The sequence below is a fragment of the Morone saxatilis genome, unplaced genomic scaffold (genome assembly GCF_004916995.1).
Source record: "Morone saxatilis isolate NCDOM2014 unplaced genomic scaffold, NCSU_SB_2.0 Contig11, whole genome shotgun sequence".
Lineage (NCBI taxonomy): Eukaryota > Metazoa > Chordata > Actinopteri > Moronidae > Morone > Morone saxatilis.
The window spans coordinates 30,938,578-30,957,618 of NW_023339663.1; the positions used below are offsets into that span (position 1 = coordinate 30,938,578).

The 19,041-nt window shown below is 40.8% G+C and overlaps 2 protein-coding genes and 1 long non-coding RNA gene across 3 annotated transcripts in view; 1 reads left to right on the forward strand and 2 right to left on the reverse strand.

Moving 5' to 3' along the window:
* Positions 1-9,582, reverse strand: part of fgf4 (fibroblast growth factor 4) — a 14,607-nt gene extending 5,025 nt beyond the window's left edge. Inside the window, exons 1-2 of the mRNA XM_035651818.1 lie at positions 9,160-9,582; positions 7,287-7,390 (exon numbers count right to left, since the gene is read on the reverse strand). Of these exons, the coding sequence (XP_035507711.1) occupies positions 7,287-7,390; positions 9,160-9,535 (480 nt within the window). The 5' untranslated portion in view covers positions 9,536-9,582. The remainder of the gene's footprint in view (positions 1-7,286; positions 7,391-9,159) is intronic.
* Positions 8,520-12,253, forward strand: LOC118320752. The gene is made up of 4 exons (XR_004796380.1): positions 8,520-8,641; positions 8,751-8,941; positions 10,358-10,422; positions 10,877-12,253. It is a non-coding gene; the product is annotated as an uncharacterized LOC118320752 (long non-coding RNA).
* A 3,576-nt stretch (positions 12,254-15,829) lies between these two features.
* On the reverse strand, positions 15,830-18,816 carry fgf3 (fibroblast growth factor 3). Its single transcript, XM_035652109.1, has 3 exons — positions 18,236-18,816; positions 17,304-17,407; positions 15,830-16,971 (listed from the first exon to the last, which is right to left on the reverse strand). The coding sequence occupies exons 1-3, from the start codon at positions 18,477-18,479 to the stop codon at positions 16,582-16,584; spliced, it is 738 nt and encodes a 245-aa protein (XP_035508002.1). The 5' UTR covers positions 18,480-18,816; the 3' UTR covers positions 15,830-16,581.
* Positions 18,817-19,041: the final 225 nt, after the last annotated feature.

Here is a 19,041-nt window from a genome sequence, read left to right on the forward strand (position 1 = left end):
AATAAAGGATATTAACTTGTATACGAAGAAGAAATGTATAACTCCACATAACTTATGTTATTACAAAAACTAAACCTTATCAATTATGGATCGATTCTGAGATATAGGAATTGAAATAACATATTCGTAAACTTATGGAATGAACATTTAAACTACATTTATTACAACAAGGATTATATCCAAAAACAACAACAACACCACACAACAACAACAACAACAACAACAAAACACAAAACCAAAACAAAAACCAAGTGAAAAACCCCAAATTACAAGAGTACTTCTAGAGTTAAACAAAAGGAAAATTTTTAAGGTTTTGGTAAGGAATTACAGGAATTTATCACTCCTGTTCACTTACAGATTTCACAATGTACCTGCCCCTAAACATACCCTTGCTTTGGTCATTGATGATCTGAAATACCATCATTTACTAAAATGAGCTATAAATCACATAGATATCAGTTAAGGACACATTACGTGTTTAGCTTCACTTCACAAACCCGTAAGTTCTCCCATTATTCCGATTCATCCAATCGGGAGGAAATCTGTGTTTCAATAGAAAACAATACAAAAGCACTATCTCCAAACACAGGGTTAGGTCCTGCATTACTCATGAAGGGAACAGGTGTGGGGACTGGCGCGAGGTAAAACAGAGGGACTATACACGCATCCATAAGCACATATGACACAACATTACAACATAAGGAACTTAAAACAACTTGCACCGGGGGGAGGTGGGGAAAAGGGGGGGTGGAGGCGTACCAGCGCAGACGGCAGCACACACGCAGCCAGATTACAGCGCAGCCGCGGAACCCGCTGTCGTAGCTGGGGGTAACAAAGCGGCGAAGGCATATGCACATGTGTCACAGTGCCATCGGTGTGTGTGTGCACATACAAGCCTGGAGAGTCGCTTCGTCTAGCCTCTCAATCAGTGCCTCAAGTCTCCATGGATGTCATCGTGGATAACACAGCAGGTTGCCACTGGGAACGTCCCTGATTCCGGGTTCCTAAACAGAGCTCCAACTAGTCAAACAGGTGTCCGTTAGGGAAGGGAGGGAGGGATAGGGCAGACGCCGTCTCATCAAACAAAGCAACATCAACAATCCGTTTGAGTGACAAGTGAAAACGCATGAATATATATACTCTTAGCATATTTTTCAAGTTGTGGATGTGTACCATCATAATTTCTTTGAAGATTCACTTGAAAAAGGAAAAGGTGAACAACGGCTGTTAGAAAGTTGATAACATGAGCTATCACAACAGGAACTATGAATACAGGACTTCCTCCAGCCCCTCCCCACCTTTTACAAAATATTCTTAAAACTTAAAAAAATATGAAATATAATACCATCCAAATCCGGCCAGGTATGTGACCAACGTTTAAAGATCAGACAGCAAACATTTTGAGTTAGGGATAAGCCCCATAAATTACTGGCCCGACAGTTATACGAGCGCTTACAAGCTAGCAGAGCCCAATACAGCAAAATTAAATCGGAATCTGGGAACTGGTTGTTGATCCTAAATGTATTAAATGATGGTTTTTAGGGAATATTACGCAGAGTTGTACATGGCCAAAGGGGGGGGGGTAGTCTCTGATATGGCTGGAGGCGTCTGAGGCTCCCTAAAATCTGAATGATGCTGCTCGAGAGAGCTTTAAAATTCTGACATCACCACTACAAAGGGATTTTGGATTCTAATATAAACCATTCCTAACGGCAAGGACGCTGGCCCCGATGTTTTGGAATTGAACGTAATAAAAAGGTATTCTGAGAAAGAATTGCTCCCCTTCTATTGAGGATGTTCAAGTCATTCATTGAAATCCCAGAAATTTCCCTCCACGTGGTATGAAGCCAATATTTTCATTATTTATTAAAATGAGGGTAAATGGATGAGAACTGAGCTTCATCTTTTCGTAACCTATTGCAATTGTTGAAGTCAGAAGACAATGGTTTACTTAGCAAATAAGGTAATGAAATACATATCATCTATCATGTCATGCTGATCAAACTGGCTTTGGTTCCCAATAGGTTCCTCATTTTTTAATGTCAGGAGATTAAAATGAATATAATTATCATGGGGTAATAGTAAGGGTTCAAGGGTGGCTTGCCTCTGCTAGATGCAGAAAAAGGCAATTTGACCAAGTGGAATGGGCTTAAATGTGAAGATATTGGTTTGTTGTTGGTAAGTCAATTTTGTTTCGTGGTTACAATACTTTATGCCCATACCAGTCTCCTCCAATCCTCAACAAAATCAAGAAAGATCAGTGCTGTTCCTATTACAACCGTAGGACACACGCCAGGCATGCCCCACTAGCCCGTTTGCCTCCTTTGCCATTGTATTGAGCTCCTTGCCATTAGAATATTAGAAACCACCCTTACTATTGAACCCATCCGACTTGAGGAATGTGGACCATCAATATTTCCCTATACACGGATGATGTTGTTCTCCTTCATATCACAACCTGAGCAATGCGTTCCTGTAAACTACTGAGATCTTATAAGAACATTTGGTGGAGTTTTCAGTATACACCAATGTGGCAGGTGGGCGTGGTTTGCGTCAGCCTGCAGGCAGAGGGTGGTGGGAAAGGCTTGGTAGAGCGGCCACCAGGTGAGTTGACCCACCTCACCTGCTGACTGATTACCTAATGACTCTACCCTTTATCTTTGCAGTAGTGTGCTGGACCTGGAAGCTAGACGCTACCGGGAAGTGCCACTGAGAGCCAGAGTCCCTATTGTGGGCGCAGTTGTTGCTGTGTTGTGTCCAGCAATGCTCTAAAAATAAAAAGTGGTGTGTTCTGGGGTGTGATTGCTAAGTGTGCTGAGGGAAACCCCGTCTGTAAGCACACAACCCTGCCTAAAACACAACGTAAAAATTAACTGGTTGGAAGAGTGAATTTTATGTTGCTGGGTGGCTGATCTCAAATGCTGAATTTTTGCCATAATCTCCCAATTCAAAATTACAGAAAGGCCTGAAGTATCTTGGAGTAGTTCTGCCCAAAAGACATAGCTAATTCTTATTGAATCTTTCTTAAGTGTACTGAGGAAGGGAACAATTGAAAAAAATGGAGAAAACGATTCCTCTTTCTTAATGGTGGGTCAAAATAAATGCCCCATCCCAAACTCCCATCAATCGAGGCTCAAAAAAGGCCAATAGAAATCTCTTTCCAACAAACTCATTTACATAAACCAGGAGAAAGGTGGCAGGGTTAGGCGAATTACCATAATAAATCCCTGCATTAAAATTATTCAGGCAAGCGAATGTTAGGGAGCCCTAATGTCCTACTTGGTCAAGGCGGCGTAAAACAAGATGGAAAGTATGCCTGCTGAGACTCCCCCCCGTGGGTTTGCCTCCAAAATGAGTGATCCAGGCAACTTCTCTTCTCCAAGGACGCCAAGAAACCCCCTGCAAAGTTAAAAAGGTGGATAAACAATGTTAGGCTTTTAATTGCTTAAAAATATGGCGGCAAAAAAATTAGAAAAAAGCGGGCTGCAAGGTTCGCCAATGGAAAAAAAGACATTCTATTCATAAGCCGAATATTATCCCCCGTGAATCAATGCATTCTCCCCCCCAAATCCCCTTTCAAAGCGTGATCCTTTAACAATTTTGGAGGTAAAAAAGGTTTAGAGATTACTTATGAAAGATTAGTATAAGTTACAACAGTTTGCCACATTTACTCACTAAAACAAACAAGATTTTCTCCTATACACCACAACGGATCATTTTTTCTAGGGTATTTTGATTGTGCAGATTAGGAATTATGTCTTCAATGTATGCCTAACATTTGAGTCTCTTCCCGGAAGGTAATAATGATTTTAAGCTTTTTGTCCGGGTCTGCCTGAATCAAAAAAAGGCTTTGTAAATATATTTAATCCTGAGACAAATGGTTTATGCCCCATGGCAACCTTTGGAAAAAAATCCCCTGGGAGGAGGAGCTGGGAAAATCGCAGATTGGGGATAGATAATACGTGGGAGAGGAGGGCCTTAGTAGCGACCCGATCTTGTTCTATTAAGTGGCACGGGCACCTAGTTATATCCCAATTTAAGGTGATGCACAGGCTTCCATTATTCAAAAAGCCAAATTGCACAAGAATCTTTCCTACCAATTTCCTCTTTATGTGGCCGATGTAAACCTGCAGAGGGCTCCCTCTTGACGCACCTTAATGTTTGATCATAACATCGAAACTGTATCCATTTTGTGGTGTGACAATATTTAAAGTGGGTTTTCTGACATGAAGTAAAACGACTGTGTGCTTGAACCCTGTTCCAGAGATTGCATTATTTGAGGATTTTTCCCTTCGCTACTTAAACATCAATGTTTCGGTATCCGGCAGAGCACAATTAATGTAGAAATGGTAATCTGCAAAGAAAGTGATTCTAAAGACTCTGGAAGTCAGATAAGGCTGTGCCTCAGTTTAGAACAGACTTGGTTGAGTGAGCTCACTGGTAATTTTTACATACTGGAGAAAGTTCGATACGGCAAGATGGAAAAATCTTACCCAGGGACCATATTATGCAAAACCAACTTTTTAAATCAATTTGAAGATGTACTTTTGGACTCTGGAGGGCCTTATCAGGCAGGCCACAAGTGGGGAAAAAAGATGACTGCAGTCATGTTTTTTACCGGGCTGTTCCTCCCCATATTCTGCTGATATTTTTGTATTCAACCACCGAAGTTTTTATGCCGTGAATAACGCAAGCTTCGTGCAAGGCAAAAGTTACTGCTGGGGTTTTGTGGCCGGGGGAAATTGGCCTTGTTATGTTCGTATGTCACTTTTGTTAAACCATGCCTGGCAGTAAATAATGTTTTGTGGGTGTCTCCAATTAAAGCTGTGATGAATAGCAGCTTGTGAACAGAAAGAAGACACCCGTACTACTGTGGTGTTTGTTTGTAAAGATTGTAGCTTTGATTTATGCAGCACAGGCAGCTGCTGTGATTTCAAACTGTGTCACTATAAAGTTACTGAGTCTGTCGGGACTTTAATGTTGTAATATGAGGGACCAATGTGATGTTAGCCTCCTTTAGGAAGCCTACCAAAAAATACCCGGGAAGTAAGTCATGGTGATTTTTTTCTGATGCGTTTCTTGTGTAACTGGCTAACCGTGCAACCAGCTGGGCTAGCCTTTGTTGTTTGTCCAAGCTTTACTTCGGTCGGCTCTGTGTGTGTTACGTGTGTGTGTGTGTGCCCCCCTGTGTGTAAATTAGCTCCGATCAGTATGTGCACCCGGAGTTAACGATAAGCCTACTGTGAGAGAGAAATAGTTTTTCCAACTGCAGGACCTAGACCTGCTCTATTTGAAGAAGGGTCCTGAGAATAACTTTTTCTGCATGAGCCTATAACTTGATTGATTGGAGAATTGATTAGTTTGTAATATTGTGTAGCTTTGATGCTCACAGCTGTTTGGTGAGTCAACTGAATAATAAAGGTTTCTGATCATTTATTTAACGTTACTGGCAGTATGTATTCTGGACGACCATAAGTGGTGCAGTGTAAGCTCTTCTACTCTATCATCTCTATTGTATTATACAGACACTGGGCAACTGTTAAATGTCACATCAGCTACAGTCGTAAATGTCTGTGTGTGTATCTGCTGCCATTAGTACCACCATGTTGTGTTGGTAACCTCCAAGACTGTTTCCACCAACACATCATAACAGTATAGCCTGCAACGGAGGAGACCCCGGACATGCTTTTTTATTTTTATATAACGGGAGAGACTACATTATGAGCCACTGCTTGGTCTGTATATTTTACTGTGATTATTGTGTTTTTTACTGTATTATTTCCGTCTCGGATTCATATTATACTGTAATTATGATATAGCTGTATATATTGTACTGTAAATTTATTATACTGTTTGATATTATACCAGTATCTATACATGGCTTCGCCGTTACAAGTAACACTGAATGCTGCCTTGGTTTTAGCAGGTGACGCTGATGAAGCCAAGGTGTTCCTGGACCCATCAGAGGACAGAGACACATTCCAATACTTTATTATGTTGGAAGATAAATGAACATCATAATTACATAAATAATGAAGAGATATTCAGTATATAACGAGTATTGGTTAATGGGGCTTTACATAATTGGCACGCTTTTAACAAATATCTGAAAGTTAACTTGGTATTATCAGTTTCAAGTTAAATATCAGACTCATGAAATAATGACTACATGTACCAGTACAGTTGGGTTACTCCCAGCAGTTTTTCAACCCACGATAAACAAAGATTACTTTATTAGATGAAGTCAATTCCTTCCCAGTTTGTTGACAATGTGTAAGAGCCAGGATAAAAGTATTGCAGGAGGGTCTGGCCCTCCCATATGGTTAAGTTTCCTAGTTCCAGTAAACTGAATGTGTATAAAGAATATAACAGATGGGCTAGGTTACCAGTAATGCCCATTAGTACTACTTATCCCTGATGTACTTTGGTACATTTACTGGCTGTTTCTTCACCTAGACAACAACTGGCTTGACTAATGTTGTTTAATCAATATGCTTAATATATAAAATGATGTTTTAACTACCTGGGCGTCTGTAGACTGTAGCTCACCCCTGCTCACTGCTGTGTAAACTTGTAAAGCGGAGCAAATAAAAACCACAGTGTTGGTTTTGATAGTTAAGGGTTATAAACACCATAAGGAACATTAATGGTGAAAATAGCAGAGAACAATGATGCGTTAGCCCCCGTATTTATCTGAGGAAGCACGTCAAAAGAAAGCTGAAAAATACTGATGGTTGATGTTTATTTCATTCCGTGATTTCAGGTCCAGTTCTCACCCCCGCTAATAAACCTGTCCGGCAAATGGTAAAAAGTTTTTGTTTAGGATCAGTTTGAATTAATATTGACCGTAGAAATGCAGATAACTGCAGTAACCAGCTGAGAGAGCTACAATGCAAACACCGCAAGCTGAAGGCGAAGGGCTGAACCAAATCCAGAGCAGACGGTTTAATCGGGAGGGGGGGCCATTTAAGAGACAAGGAGCCTAAAACCCGAGCGCTTCAAGAACAGAGGCCCTGAAAAAAAAGAGGCTCTTCAGCTACAGGCAGTATGAAAAAAATACATGTGTTTTTTGAAGCATTAAAACATTAAAACCACTAATTGTAGAGGCCACAAAAAAATACAATTATGAACCTGAAAGGGCCATCAAGTCCTTTTACTTAAAATCTGTATTTATGTCTTGTAGTGTGACTCATGGCATTAATGGTATTCCCTCATGACCAGGGCTGTGACCACACTGAAGTCACACATTTCTTGGTGACAGTCAGTTACGCCGTTCGTACACTCACAGATCCGTACAGCTTTCCTCGCCGGTTCATGGCCACAAAGAGTCCACTGCGAACGCCCAGCAGGGTCACCACTCCTCTCTCCACTGGAGAGATCTGAAGAAGACCTTCAGGGAAAACAAAGCATGCACACTGAAACAGAACGGTCTGATGGAGAGAACCAACATGTGTCCTAGTTGATGAGCCAGATAGACCGTAGCAAAGCTAAAGAATTCAGTTTCTCTCTAATATTGAAGCTGATGGCTCTTAGGCATATAAACATTTTAAACACATTTAGACATTGGTCAACAATTCGATGCTCAATAGCAAATGTGGATTAGTTGTTCCAGGCATGAACATCTAAACACAACACAGGTAATAAACTACAGCTTTGATCGGATCCAAAAAATCCCGCCTAACCCAACCCAAGCCCGAAAAAGTTCTGTGTGAGCCTGGACCACAGAAGCAGTTTTGGGGCCAAGATCAATCCAAACCCTTGAAATAAATAAATAATTAAAACACTTATTAATTAAACTACATTGTGCTTAATTAAGTGCAAATTATTTCAAAACTAATAAACAAACAAACAACAAATCAACTCATTAATTACAGTTGCATGCATTGTTAAGAAGAAATATATATATATTAATATATATTTAAATAAATAAATAAAATTCTGTCTGAGCCTGACTTATGGCATGGCATATGTTGTTTTGGGCCCCAACCTGGCTGGTCATGTCAGGTCCAATCGGGTTCGGGCAAAGAATCAAATCTCTAATCTATACTTATATACAAAGATACACATGGAAATGTGTGGTCTGTGTGGAGTGGGTGAATTCTTACACCCATGACTTACATGAAAGTTAGTGAAATTCTGATGATCAAATTCAATTCTGATGTTTAACCAAGCTATTTTAACCCAGTTTAACTCACAAACTGAGCTTAAGATATACCCAAATATTTTATGAGAAACAGGGCTGAAAATTTGTGGGTTTCAGTAGTCACAAAAAGAGAAAGACTTTTCCTGAGGCTCGCTGTAACAACCAAATAACAGGAGGTAAACAGCATTAAATGCAGACAAATTTAAAGGTTTACTGAACCCCTGCTGATGCAGTTTGTCACTTGGTCTTGACAAGCTGTGTGTGTGTGTCCTTTGTTCCTGCCATCATTTGCTTTACAGTGGCTTGGATGCCTCACAGAGATTTTCTGTAATGTATCTCCCTGAATTTGTATGCCTTGTCTTTAAATAGTACAGAGGAAAAAACAACACGCTGGAAGTTCCTCAAGACAGCTTGTCAGCTCCATCAGAGCAGTATCGCAGTCTCTGTCTTTGTCAGTTGAATATGACACAGCTCGGGATGACAGGGATGACATGTAAGGTAAATACATGTTCGTTGCTCTTCGTGTCTGCAAATGTGACTTTCTGTTGGCCGGACCGCCGGGGGTTAATCTTAACAGATGGGTCTATGCGCCGTGTCCTAACTTTAGGTGCTGGCTGGCCGCTGGCCTGGATCACAGCGGGCTCTGGTTACACACGAGGTGGACAGCACTCAGCACTGTCCTCTAGCACTACGGAAGGACTCCAGATGTTGGTGGATCAATAACTGTTTACTGACTGAGCAGCATCTCAATCAGTGCTGATTGGAGTGGAAAGTAAAGGTCGGATCAGGTGTCAGCAGGTGCTGTATTAGTCAGTGACTGAAAACATTATCTAATAATATGTTTTAATAATTTAGTTCTTATTTATACAAAGCTTATCTCAACTTTAATATTGATTTTGTTATTAATGTTGTTTAAAACCACCTGGGCTATACAGTAAACCAGTTAACCACCAACAAATGCATAAATAATAATTGCTTGTGTCTAATTATATTAATAAATAATTGCTGCAACTTACTGTGACGATTTTCGTTGTGTACTCCCGTTATTCTACCGTCTGGTAACACCTGAATATGAAAGCCGATCCCCACGTTGCAATAGAGGCGCCGTAACCTTTTTATGCCCAGGAGGTAGTCGCTGTCCCGGCTGACCTCCTCCCGCTTCTCCCCCGGGATCCGCGCCAGGGACCGGGAGTAAAGGGCCTCCCAGCGGTCCGCTGTCCCGTTCAGGCCGGGGACACATCCCGCCATTCCGGTCACAAAACCCAGGACCAGGACGGTGCGCAGAGCCGCCAGAGAGCCCATCCCGGGTCTGGCTCTGAAAGCAGCCTCCCGGCGTTTGCCTTTCCAATGCGAGAATAAAAAGAAGCAGCAGCGTGTGGAAGTTGCGCTCATTCCCAGACCGACCGGCGCACTGGCTTCAGCGCCGGAGCGACATTGATCTGCATGGACGCTGTGCAGCCATGCCTCTATATTTATACCTGCAGACACATTACATCACAGCTCCACACTTAGAAGAAACTTACTAAGTACACTTTCACATTCAGGCGTAGCAAACAGAGCCGGGGGCTTTATTGAAATCAAATAATAGCTGTCTTATCTGAGAGCAAAGCCAAGAGTTTTTAGCAAATAAATGAATAAAGGCGTTATTATAATAAAAAACTTCTTTGTGTGAGGCTTTCATTATCAGTAACAGAATATCATAATTTATGTATGGGAGGATGTAAAATAGGAAACGGCCAAGTTAACAGACCGTGGTGTCGGGCAGGAGACAGTTCTATAAATGAACAATAACAGGAAAAAACACAGGTCCAATTCAACCAAATGAAAAAAGCGCTAACTTAAGACTGGAAGAAGGGAAATCATGCCCCGGGCCCTTATAGAACACAATGGCAAGACTAAATAGAGAGTTTACAGCATGATAAGTAGCCTGTCATTGTTGGCCAAGACATTACACAGTTCTGACGTTACAACTGCAACATTTGTCAAGTTTGTCAACTGTCATACTGTATGTGTCAATAGACCATGTATCATAGTGTCCGTTTCTGTAGTAAAATAAATAAACCTTGCATGGCATGTTAAAATATATTTAGGTTATTGTTTAAAGGAAATACCTATTAAAGAATTTATCTTAATCCTTAAAGACACATAGGTTTAGCGTACTCCTTAATTCAAACAGCCTAAAATTTGTTTTGTTTATTTCTTCTTATTTTTCAGACAAATCTCTGTTTTTTATTCAGGGATGTTGTGGACCTTCAGACCTGTAGGCAGAATCAAGAAAGGTAGTATCAAATTGATTTAATATATTTGTTTTTAACATTCAAATACTTCTCACACGAACAGATTTGTGTTGAAATGAGTTGCTGTTTAAATGATGATGGTGTCATGGCAGCACGTCTTTGATGTGTTATCCTTGACAGTCTTTCAGGTGCACTGGTGCATTGCTTTGGATGTCCATTGAAATAAACCGAACTAAACAGCTTACCCTCCCTTTATTTAAGCATTTCATTATCCCTCTTAAATCTATGTTGAACAACAACATTTACCCTCTCTGCTGAGTGTCCCATTATTTATCTTTATGTTGAGAACTGAAGGGTCTTCCCGCCACAGCAAAGACACAGTCCTATGATCTCTGGGGTGGCTCGGTCCTTCTACTCATTGACCACGCATGACATGTTTTCTCACGTTCACATTTGGCTGATCTTCAATGTATGACAGCATTGTTTCTGAATGCAGTCAGATCTTAGAGGCAATCCTGTGATGTTGAGGCCCCTGGTAGATGACTACCAAGCCCCAAAATTGCTGACATACCAGCGAACCAACAGGGCCCAGTCTGGTGGACCAAAGGACCTTCAGAAAGGATGGCCCAAAAGAACAGCCAGTGGTCCATCAAACCTCTGCTGACAAGGACCAGCATAAGGGCCATCATATAAAATCAATCAACCCCCAGGACTACTGATGGACTGCTGGACCTGCAGGACTACTGATGTACTTCTGGACCTTCAGAACAGCTGATGGACTGCTGGACCTCCAGGAGAACTGATGTACTTCTGGACCTTCAGAACAACTGATGGACTGCTGGACCTCCAGGAGAACTGATGTACTTCTGGACCTTCAGAACAACTGATGGACTGCTGGGCCTCCAAGACAACTGATGGACTGCTGAGCCTCCAGGATAAATGATGTACTGCTGGACCTTCAGGACAACAGATGAGAAGCTAGACCTCCAGAAAAACGTATGGACCTCTGAGCTCAAGTGTGGCGGTAAGGCTAATCGATCACATCACCTTCAGAAAACAGAATTGCTGACATACCATCAAACCTTCAGGAAAACTGAAGATTGACGGACCTCTGCACCACCAATATCCTAGATGGCTGAAAATCCATCAGGCCTCCAGGACAGCTGATGAGGTTTTTGATCACCAGGATAATTGGACCATTATGTTTCTCTAAAGTGGAGGGCCACTGAACCTCCTGGGTAGCTGGTAGACCACTCGACTTATAGGAGCCAGGTAATTTGGCTGACCACATGATTGCCAGGACAGCCTCATCTGGCTGGTTCAGTGCTCCAATGAAGATCTGGCAATGTATGTGAGCCATGCAGACCAGCAGGTGCAGTGCTGTTGCTGTCCGTGGTTCTGTAATCTCTTTCTATCACTTTCAAAAGAAAATATGTTAAGATGTTTCCCTCCAGTCATGTGGAAATTTGTAAATTATGTACAGCTTTATTTTTTGTTTATGTTGTACTGAAGCCATTGTGGTTTTAGGTTGCATGTGTGCAATGAATTATGCTGAGGGAAAGAGGTTTTAGATTTCACTGGGTGACAGCTGCAATACAGAGCTTAAAATGTCTCAACAGCATTCGTTTGCTCACTTGTTTATGTATCATTTTCAAACCTCTGCATCTTCTTGTAATACATAAATACAGGACAATGACAATGCCTTTTGAATTTACTTTTAGTCAAACAGTATTATCATTGTTTGTTTGTTTTTTGCCTCAAGCATGTTTTCTAAATAAAAAACAACTTTAAAAGTAAGAACCTTCAAAAAAAAAGTTACTTTCCAAGACTGAAAATATGTTGTACATACCGTGAATAAATCTTCTAAATGTTGTGCTCATGACAACTTAATTCAGTCATTATTAGGGCAGAATTCAACCCATTATTTCTTTGAGTCACAATTTATTTGGATAGTCTGCCCAGTATTTGAAACATTTTTACTGTTTGGCTTTGTCTTTAGATATTTATCTATAATTAGTATTATGTGACAATTCATTAACATACCCTAAGCAAGCAAGTTTGTTTTGCCTAAACCTAACCAAACCTTAACCACAGTGGTGTAATATCAAGTTTAATCTCAACTAATTGTCCTTTTCCTTGTTTCTTGCCCTCATTCCTTTTATTCCAGCAGTAATAGTTAGCAGCTACTGAAAAACAATAACACAGTTAAACCACCCAGTGTATCAGACACTAAACATTCATCTTTTCATATAGCAACATGGGTTCCTGTCACACACGTGAAACGTGCCCTACCTCCTAGTGAATGTGTATATCCAGTGTCATGTTCTATATATCCAAACAGAGGAGGAGCGATGTTTTTTCTGATATTGTTGTCACAGTACAGTTGGATGCTGGCCAGCTAGACAGCTGTCACTGAACTGCTGTCACACTGGATTCAGTAAGTGACTTGTACTGGTTAATTTGTCTACATTACGCAATTCCCTGTGGAAAATTGGCAACATGATGAGTAAAAACCGGACATTACTTCTACTGAGCTTTTATTGCCAGATACTGTCTTTAGAAGGTTTTATGTAAAATAGTGTATTATCCAGGCTTATAAAGGCAAGACATTCATTCAGTAATATTCAGATTATTGGTGTACATATAAGCAACATTGGAAACACATCCACTGAGTGAAATCTCAGTTTGTAATTGTGTTTTATTGTCCTTCAGCTGAGCTTTTGCAAACCGAATATTTTCATTAATCATTTTGATGTGGGTTGAAACATCACTTAAGTCAAACAGAATCGCCTTTTTTATATTGTGTTACTACTACAAACTCTGAAAGGATTGGATATGTCTCGTGTTTACTGGCTGCCTGCAGAGGGCATTGAACAGCTCTGCCAAACTGAGACAGTCAGATTAGATGCACATTAACATGAGGCAACACGGCCACCAGTGTCTGGAAGAGAGACAGCTGTCTGCCTCTAGGGGTCACTATTTACAAATGAACATTCACAAATGTACTGCAGTCACCTGCTATGAGCTCGGAGACCATGTTTAAAACACCATTCTACTTGTATAATACTGTTTTACCTCTGTATTCCCCTCTCATGCCACCAGAATACTGAAAAACTGAAAACTTGAACTCAACATAATTCTCTCTGGTAAACATTAATCTATTGTTATATACATGTAACATGAAGATGATAGTGTAGCATTTATATTATTTATAGTAACTTGTATTAAAGAAAAAAGTGTGTGCACCCAGAGTGAAAGAAAAAGTGTTTCTCAAATGGGGGGTACTTAAATTATCAGTAATGCATAATTCCTAAAATAATAATATCGTAAGTTCAGTATATAATGTAATTTAAATGCCATCTTAGTGTTATTGCATGAAGACACAAACTTCTTTACCATAAATTTGAAATGAAGCCTTTAACAGTTTTTTTTTAATAAATCAAACACTGATGGTGCACTGCTATATTGTACCACATATTTTGCTCAGTCAGGCGGTACTTGGCTGAAAAAATAAATTTCAAAGGGGTACATTAATTTAAAATGTTCAAGGGCCCCTCTTCTTAGGCCCCCCCTTTTAAACAATTTATAAGTAGTAAATCACATCTTTATTATTGGTTTATTACTAATTTACTGGTGTTTTACAGATAATTTATAAGCTTTTAGTAAGACCATCTTTTTAGGTTCAAAGGATTGTGAATCATTTTGGCTGCTGTTTTTATAATGTTGACAATACATTAATAAATGCAGTCTGGCAGCCCAATTTAAATTATCTATTTACCTTTTATATGCCAGTTGTTACAAATTGTAAGCCTTTATAAAGAGGCTGTAAGATTTTTACACCTAGAAGAACAGAATTAATTCTCATCTTACTGAACCTGTGGATCCTGTGTTCAAAATGCTCTCTAAGGAATCCTTATCCCTGAACCCATCAGCCCAGCAGATATTGCGGATGAATGTGGTTTTTAATGCCCGGCTGATAAATCTTCAATGGGATGTCACAGATATTTCTATCTGTGCATGAATGGAAGAGTCAGAAGATACATGTTGCTAAATAAACTAGACAGGCAGGGAGAGGGGCCACAAAAGGCCCTAACCTCTCTGCAGTCCAGAATTCCTGTTGAGTAATATGAGTTTGACATTCATAAGAAGCCATAGCAAGTTGTTACACTTTGTATGACACAGTTTCTGCTTTCAGGAGGGCCTGCCTTGTTTATCGACTCTGTGGCTTTTGGTCGGCGTTTCAAAAAAAATCCCAAAAGTCTCAGGCGGCATCGCTTCCCAGGCCCCCCTTGGGAGGAGCTATTGTTCGGGCCAGGAAGCCTCCCCAGCCCGCAGGTATAGAATGACAAGGCTTTATATGCAGCTACCTATAGATGGGAGTGAGGCAAGGCTAAACCTGAACATCCAAAAGAGTCCAAATGTTGCTTGTGATGAATTTTACGTTGATGGTTGTCTTTGTAGTTTGTGCTCGGCTGTGTTGCAGCAACAGGTGTGGTACTTTAACAAATGAGCCGCAGCGGGGCGAGAGGATTAATATCACATGTACACTCAAATGTAGTTCTCTCCTTAAGGGATTCTTAATTTAATCCTACAAATCATTGTTGAATTATATGTGTTTTAGTACTAAAAGGGACTAAGAAACTATGAAATAATCATTAGGTTTACAATACTGACAGTATCACAGCTGTTGTGATATTATATGTAAAACTGGTCTCAAAAAGTGCAATTTTGAGGTACTTGTATTTTCCACTGTATGTTACTTTCACTCCACTATATGTCAAAGGGAAAATATAACTATTAACTTCACTATATTTATCTTAGTTTAATTTCAAATTTCAAATTTAGATCATTTGATGATTAACATTTTAGATACAAAATGACCAGTTTAGGAAATATGATGTATTGTTATACATGTAACAATTCATATTAATGAGTTAAATACTAAAAAAATACTTAATACTGTGCTTTTACTTCAATTACATTTTTTTTAACGCAGGATTTTTACTTGCAGCCGAATGTTTTTACATTTTTGTATTGTAATGGGTCTGGGTAAAAGTCCTGTTATTTACTCTTTTTTACCCATTTGTCAAAATGTTTCCGGTCTTCAAAGAACTGCGGCTGACATAACAGAAGAAACAAAAACTGAAACAGAGAATTCATCATCTCACATACAGTATAAAATGTTTGCCACAGAAAAATCTCAATTTACAATTATGAGCTTAATTTAACTTTAAAAACAGATTTTGTTTCACTTTGAGAGAATAATGTATCTTGAATGGTAAATGATTCCACTGCTGCATTTACCGCTCTACTAAACCACAAAAACATGTCTTCTTTTCAAGAGAAAATTATATGATTCGAGGTTTGGCTGTAAAAACAAATCAAAGAAAAGTGGGAAGAAACAAGCCAGCAGTTTCCTTGGGTCAGTACCATTGTGTTTTATGTTGGAACCAGGTGGTGAGTGGAAACAAACAGCAACATAATGCAGAAATAATCTTATGAATAACTTACAACACAGGCAACAAATAAATATTCATATCATTAGTACAATATACAAAGTACATCTTTAAGTTTACAGACAGTAGACTATCACATTGTAAGAATGTTGCAAAAATATTAACAGGATCTTGTCTCGCACTCAGTGTCCCTCTGCTTCTTAATGTGAATCTGACTAAAAGTGCTTTGCTGTGTAAAGTCCTCTCTTCAACAACCATCGTGTTTGTAAGCACTTCAAGATAGCAAAATATTTCACAAATGCAAAGCAGTAGAGTCACTGTACATGCATAGTGCATACTGTATTTACAATAATAGCTCTGTGTGAAGTTGATGGTAAAATGATTTCTTGTACCAAAGTATAACTCTTTACAAAGATGGAGCCTTTCAACTACTTATATGATTTGTTTAAGACAGTAGCATTATGAAGAAGTCAGGCCTCAGTAAATAAAAGATGTTACCGCTGTGTGTGTGTGTGACAAAGTCTCTCTGATATATGTGCCCCAACGCTTGTTGTGGCCCCATCTTTCCTTCTTCCTTCTATGGATTTTTTTCCGTGCATCAACAACAAAAACTTCCAGAAGGCAGGATCCAACAAGTTGTTTTTTTTCTTCTGTTGCAATCAAGCTACAGCAGGCTATGTGCCAAGATTAGGGGTCCATGTTTGGATGAGTCATAGGGCCACAGCTCCCTCTTCTAAAAGTCTCCTCAGTCATCTTGCCTTCGGCCCTGGCCTTTCCTGGCACGGTGCCGGCGTCTCCGGTGCTCACCGCGGTTGCTGCTGTGGTGGTGGTGCGTGTGGTGGTGCGCACTCTGACTGTCTCTCAGCCGCCTCACCATGTCATGGTCCTTGTTGCCCAGCACCCGAGGCAGGAAAAGTGAGGCTTTGTCCGTGCTTCGGGTTTTAAAACCTCGCCGCGGCCGGCCTTTGCCATTAATGGAAACATACCACTGCCGCTTGGCGCTGGCTCGCCGCTTGCTGCTGCTACCGCCCCCTGGTGGCAGTGGCTGCTCCGTGGAATGGTGGCGGGACGCGTAGGTGTTGTACCCCAACTCATGGATTCGCTCCACAAACTCACACTCTCTGGTGAACACTTCCTGGGGGGATGAGAAGGAAGGAAACAGTGAGCCACATTTATCCTGCAGCCTGCCATACGTTTTTGATTAACAGGGCAGCCCCTTAAACACGTTGCAAGTCATTCCGCCCGGCCGACGGCCACCACTATCTGACACCAGATCAGTCCTAAAATGATACAATTTACATGAACACGTAAGGTGACAGCAGATAAACACTGCAGCATGAAACCAAATCGTCCTGTCTCGTCATATGTGAGGCCTTTAAAGTGCCACCTCTGGGCTAGTTTCAAACAGGAGCTGTATGAGCACACAGAAGGTGACACATTAGATGATGAGATGGAATCTGTACCCACCGAGGCATACAGCCGGCCTTTGTCGTTCATGGCCAGATATCTGCCAGAGAAAAGCCCTTTTATGGCCACAACACCCACATCCACGGCTGTGATTTCCATGATGCCTGCAACACACAGAAACACACTTAAATGTAACATATGGCTGTTTAATATGACATTCATTCTAGTTAAAGATTAACTTTTTGTCTCTAGATGTATTAATCACTCCACTAATGAATCCACAAAATAAAACATGCAAATCAAGTTCACTCTTAACTAAACAAACCTTTAAAGTAAATTAATTTCCGGTTGTATTTGCCACCTCGCGCCGCCCAATTCAGAGCGTTTATTGGCTTTTTTTAATCAGTGCTTGATTAGTCAATAGCCTATTGAGCGCTGTAGAAAGCCTCTAATGGCCGTTGATTAGATAAATACATCCGTTAGGACAGCGCCTTTGTCCCGCCTGGATGTTAATACTTTGGCTGATACTTCTAATAGAGATTAACCTGCATGTCGGCACACAACACACACACACACACACACACACACACAGAAGTCAATAGCGTACCACGGACGCGCTCCACTGAGTAACTGACAGTGAAACTCTGATAGATCCTGATAGATTAATCATATCAGAAGATTGACACAAACACATAAACAACATCATAAACAAATATACTGATTACTTCACCTTTTTAATATATATAACCTATATATAACCTATAGGCCTATTTAAAACATTATTTAATTACTAAAATTTAATTAGTTTTATTTATTTCAACCAATCTGAATGAAAACGTGTAATTTAGCAACTTGAATTTAACACTTTGAATCAAACCATCCTTTCCACAGAAAATAAACCACATCGTGTCACATCATTTGTTATTATCATGTTTATATTTGTCTATAATAGTTTTGCCTGTGTTGGTGCGTAAAACCAAGTGAATACTCACTTAACGGGTTGTTTTCCTCCAGTGAGCCATCTATTTTCCCGTTAGGATGGATTTGTAAATGGTATTTAGTAGCGCAGTAGAGTTTCCTGCGTCTCGGCGCTCCTCCGAGGTGTTCATACACTCCTCCGCGGCCCCCGGCATCCCTCCGCTGCCGGGGGTCACAAGTCTGGCTCCGGTCGCAGCTGGCCCGGGGACTAACGGGATCCAAAAGGCTCAGCAACACCAGCAGAGGTATCATCAGCATTGTGACATGGCCAGGAAGCAACTATTTTGGCGAAAAAACCGAAAACTCCTGCCCGGCTCTCGGGGTCCCATTAAAGTCTCGGGGCCCCAACGCTCCAGAGCTCCAGCCTTGCGCACATCCGAGCCAGAGAGACACCGCTGACAGCACAGCCGCCCCCGAGGTAGGATCCGCTCCACGCCTCTGCTGCTGCTGCTGGAAATCCCTCCTGCGAGTCTGACTGAGAGCCTGTGCTCAGACTGAGAGCAGATATAAAAGAAGCTTGTGGCGACAATAGGCTGAACTCCGACCAATTGATACAAAGGAAAGGGGGAGGCAAAAGGTATCAGCCCTGTGTGAAGTGAGAGACTGCGGCGTGGATAAAATTACACAGTGGCTGAGTGCGGAACAGCTCTCTCCTCTGAACTCCTCTTCAGAAATATCCTGAATGAGTAATTAGACATCCCAAATTATACAGGCGGGCTGAGCCAGCGCCAGGGACTGCGACAGGTGAGAAATAAGACTGTTGCTGGATGTCATGAACCTACCTTAACTTTTAAAACAACTGTACAAAGTACAAAGGAAT

Bases quoted from the DNA above. Each gene is read 5' to 3' on its own strand.
- fgf3 (XM_035652109.1), bottom strand. From the start codon at position 18,479: ATGCTGATGATACCTCTGCTGGTGTTGCTGAGCCTTTTGGATCCCGTT. The intron at 17,408-18,235 runs GTGAGTATTCAC...TGTGTGTTGCAG, and splicing joins GGAGGAAAACAACCCGTTAA to GCATCATGGAAATCACAGCC. The intron at 16,972-17,303 runs GTGGGTACAGAT...TCATCCCCCCAG, and splicing joins AAGGCCGGCTGTATGCCTCG to GAAGTGTTCACCAGAGAGTG.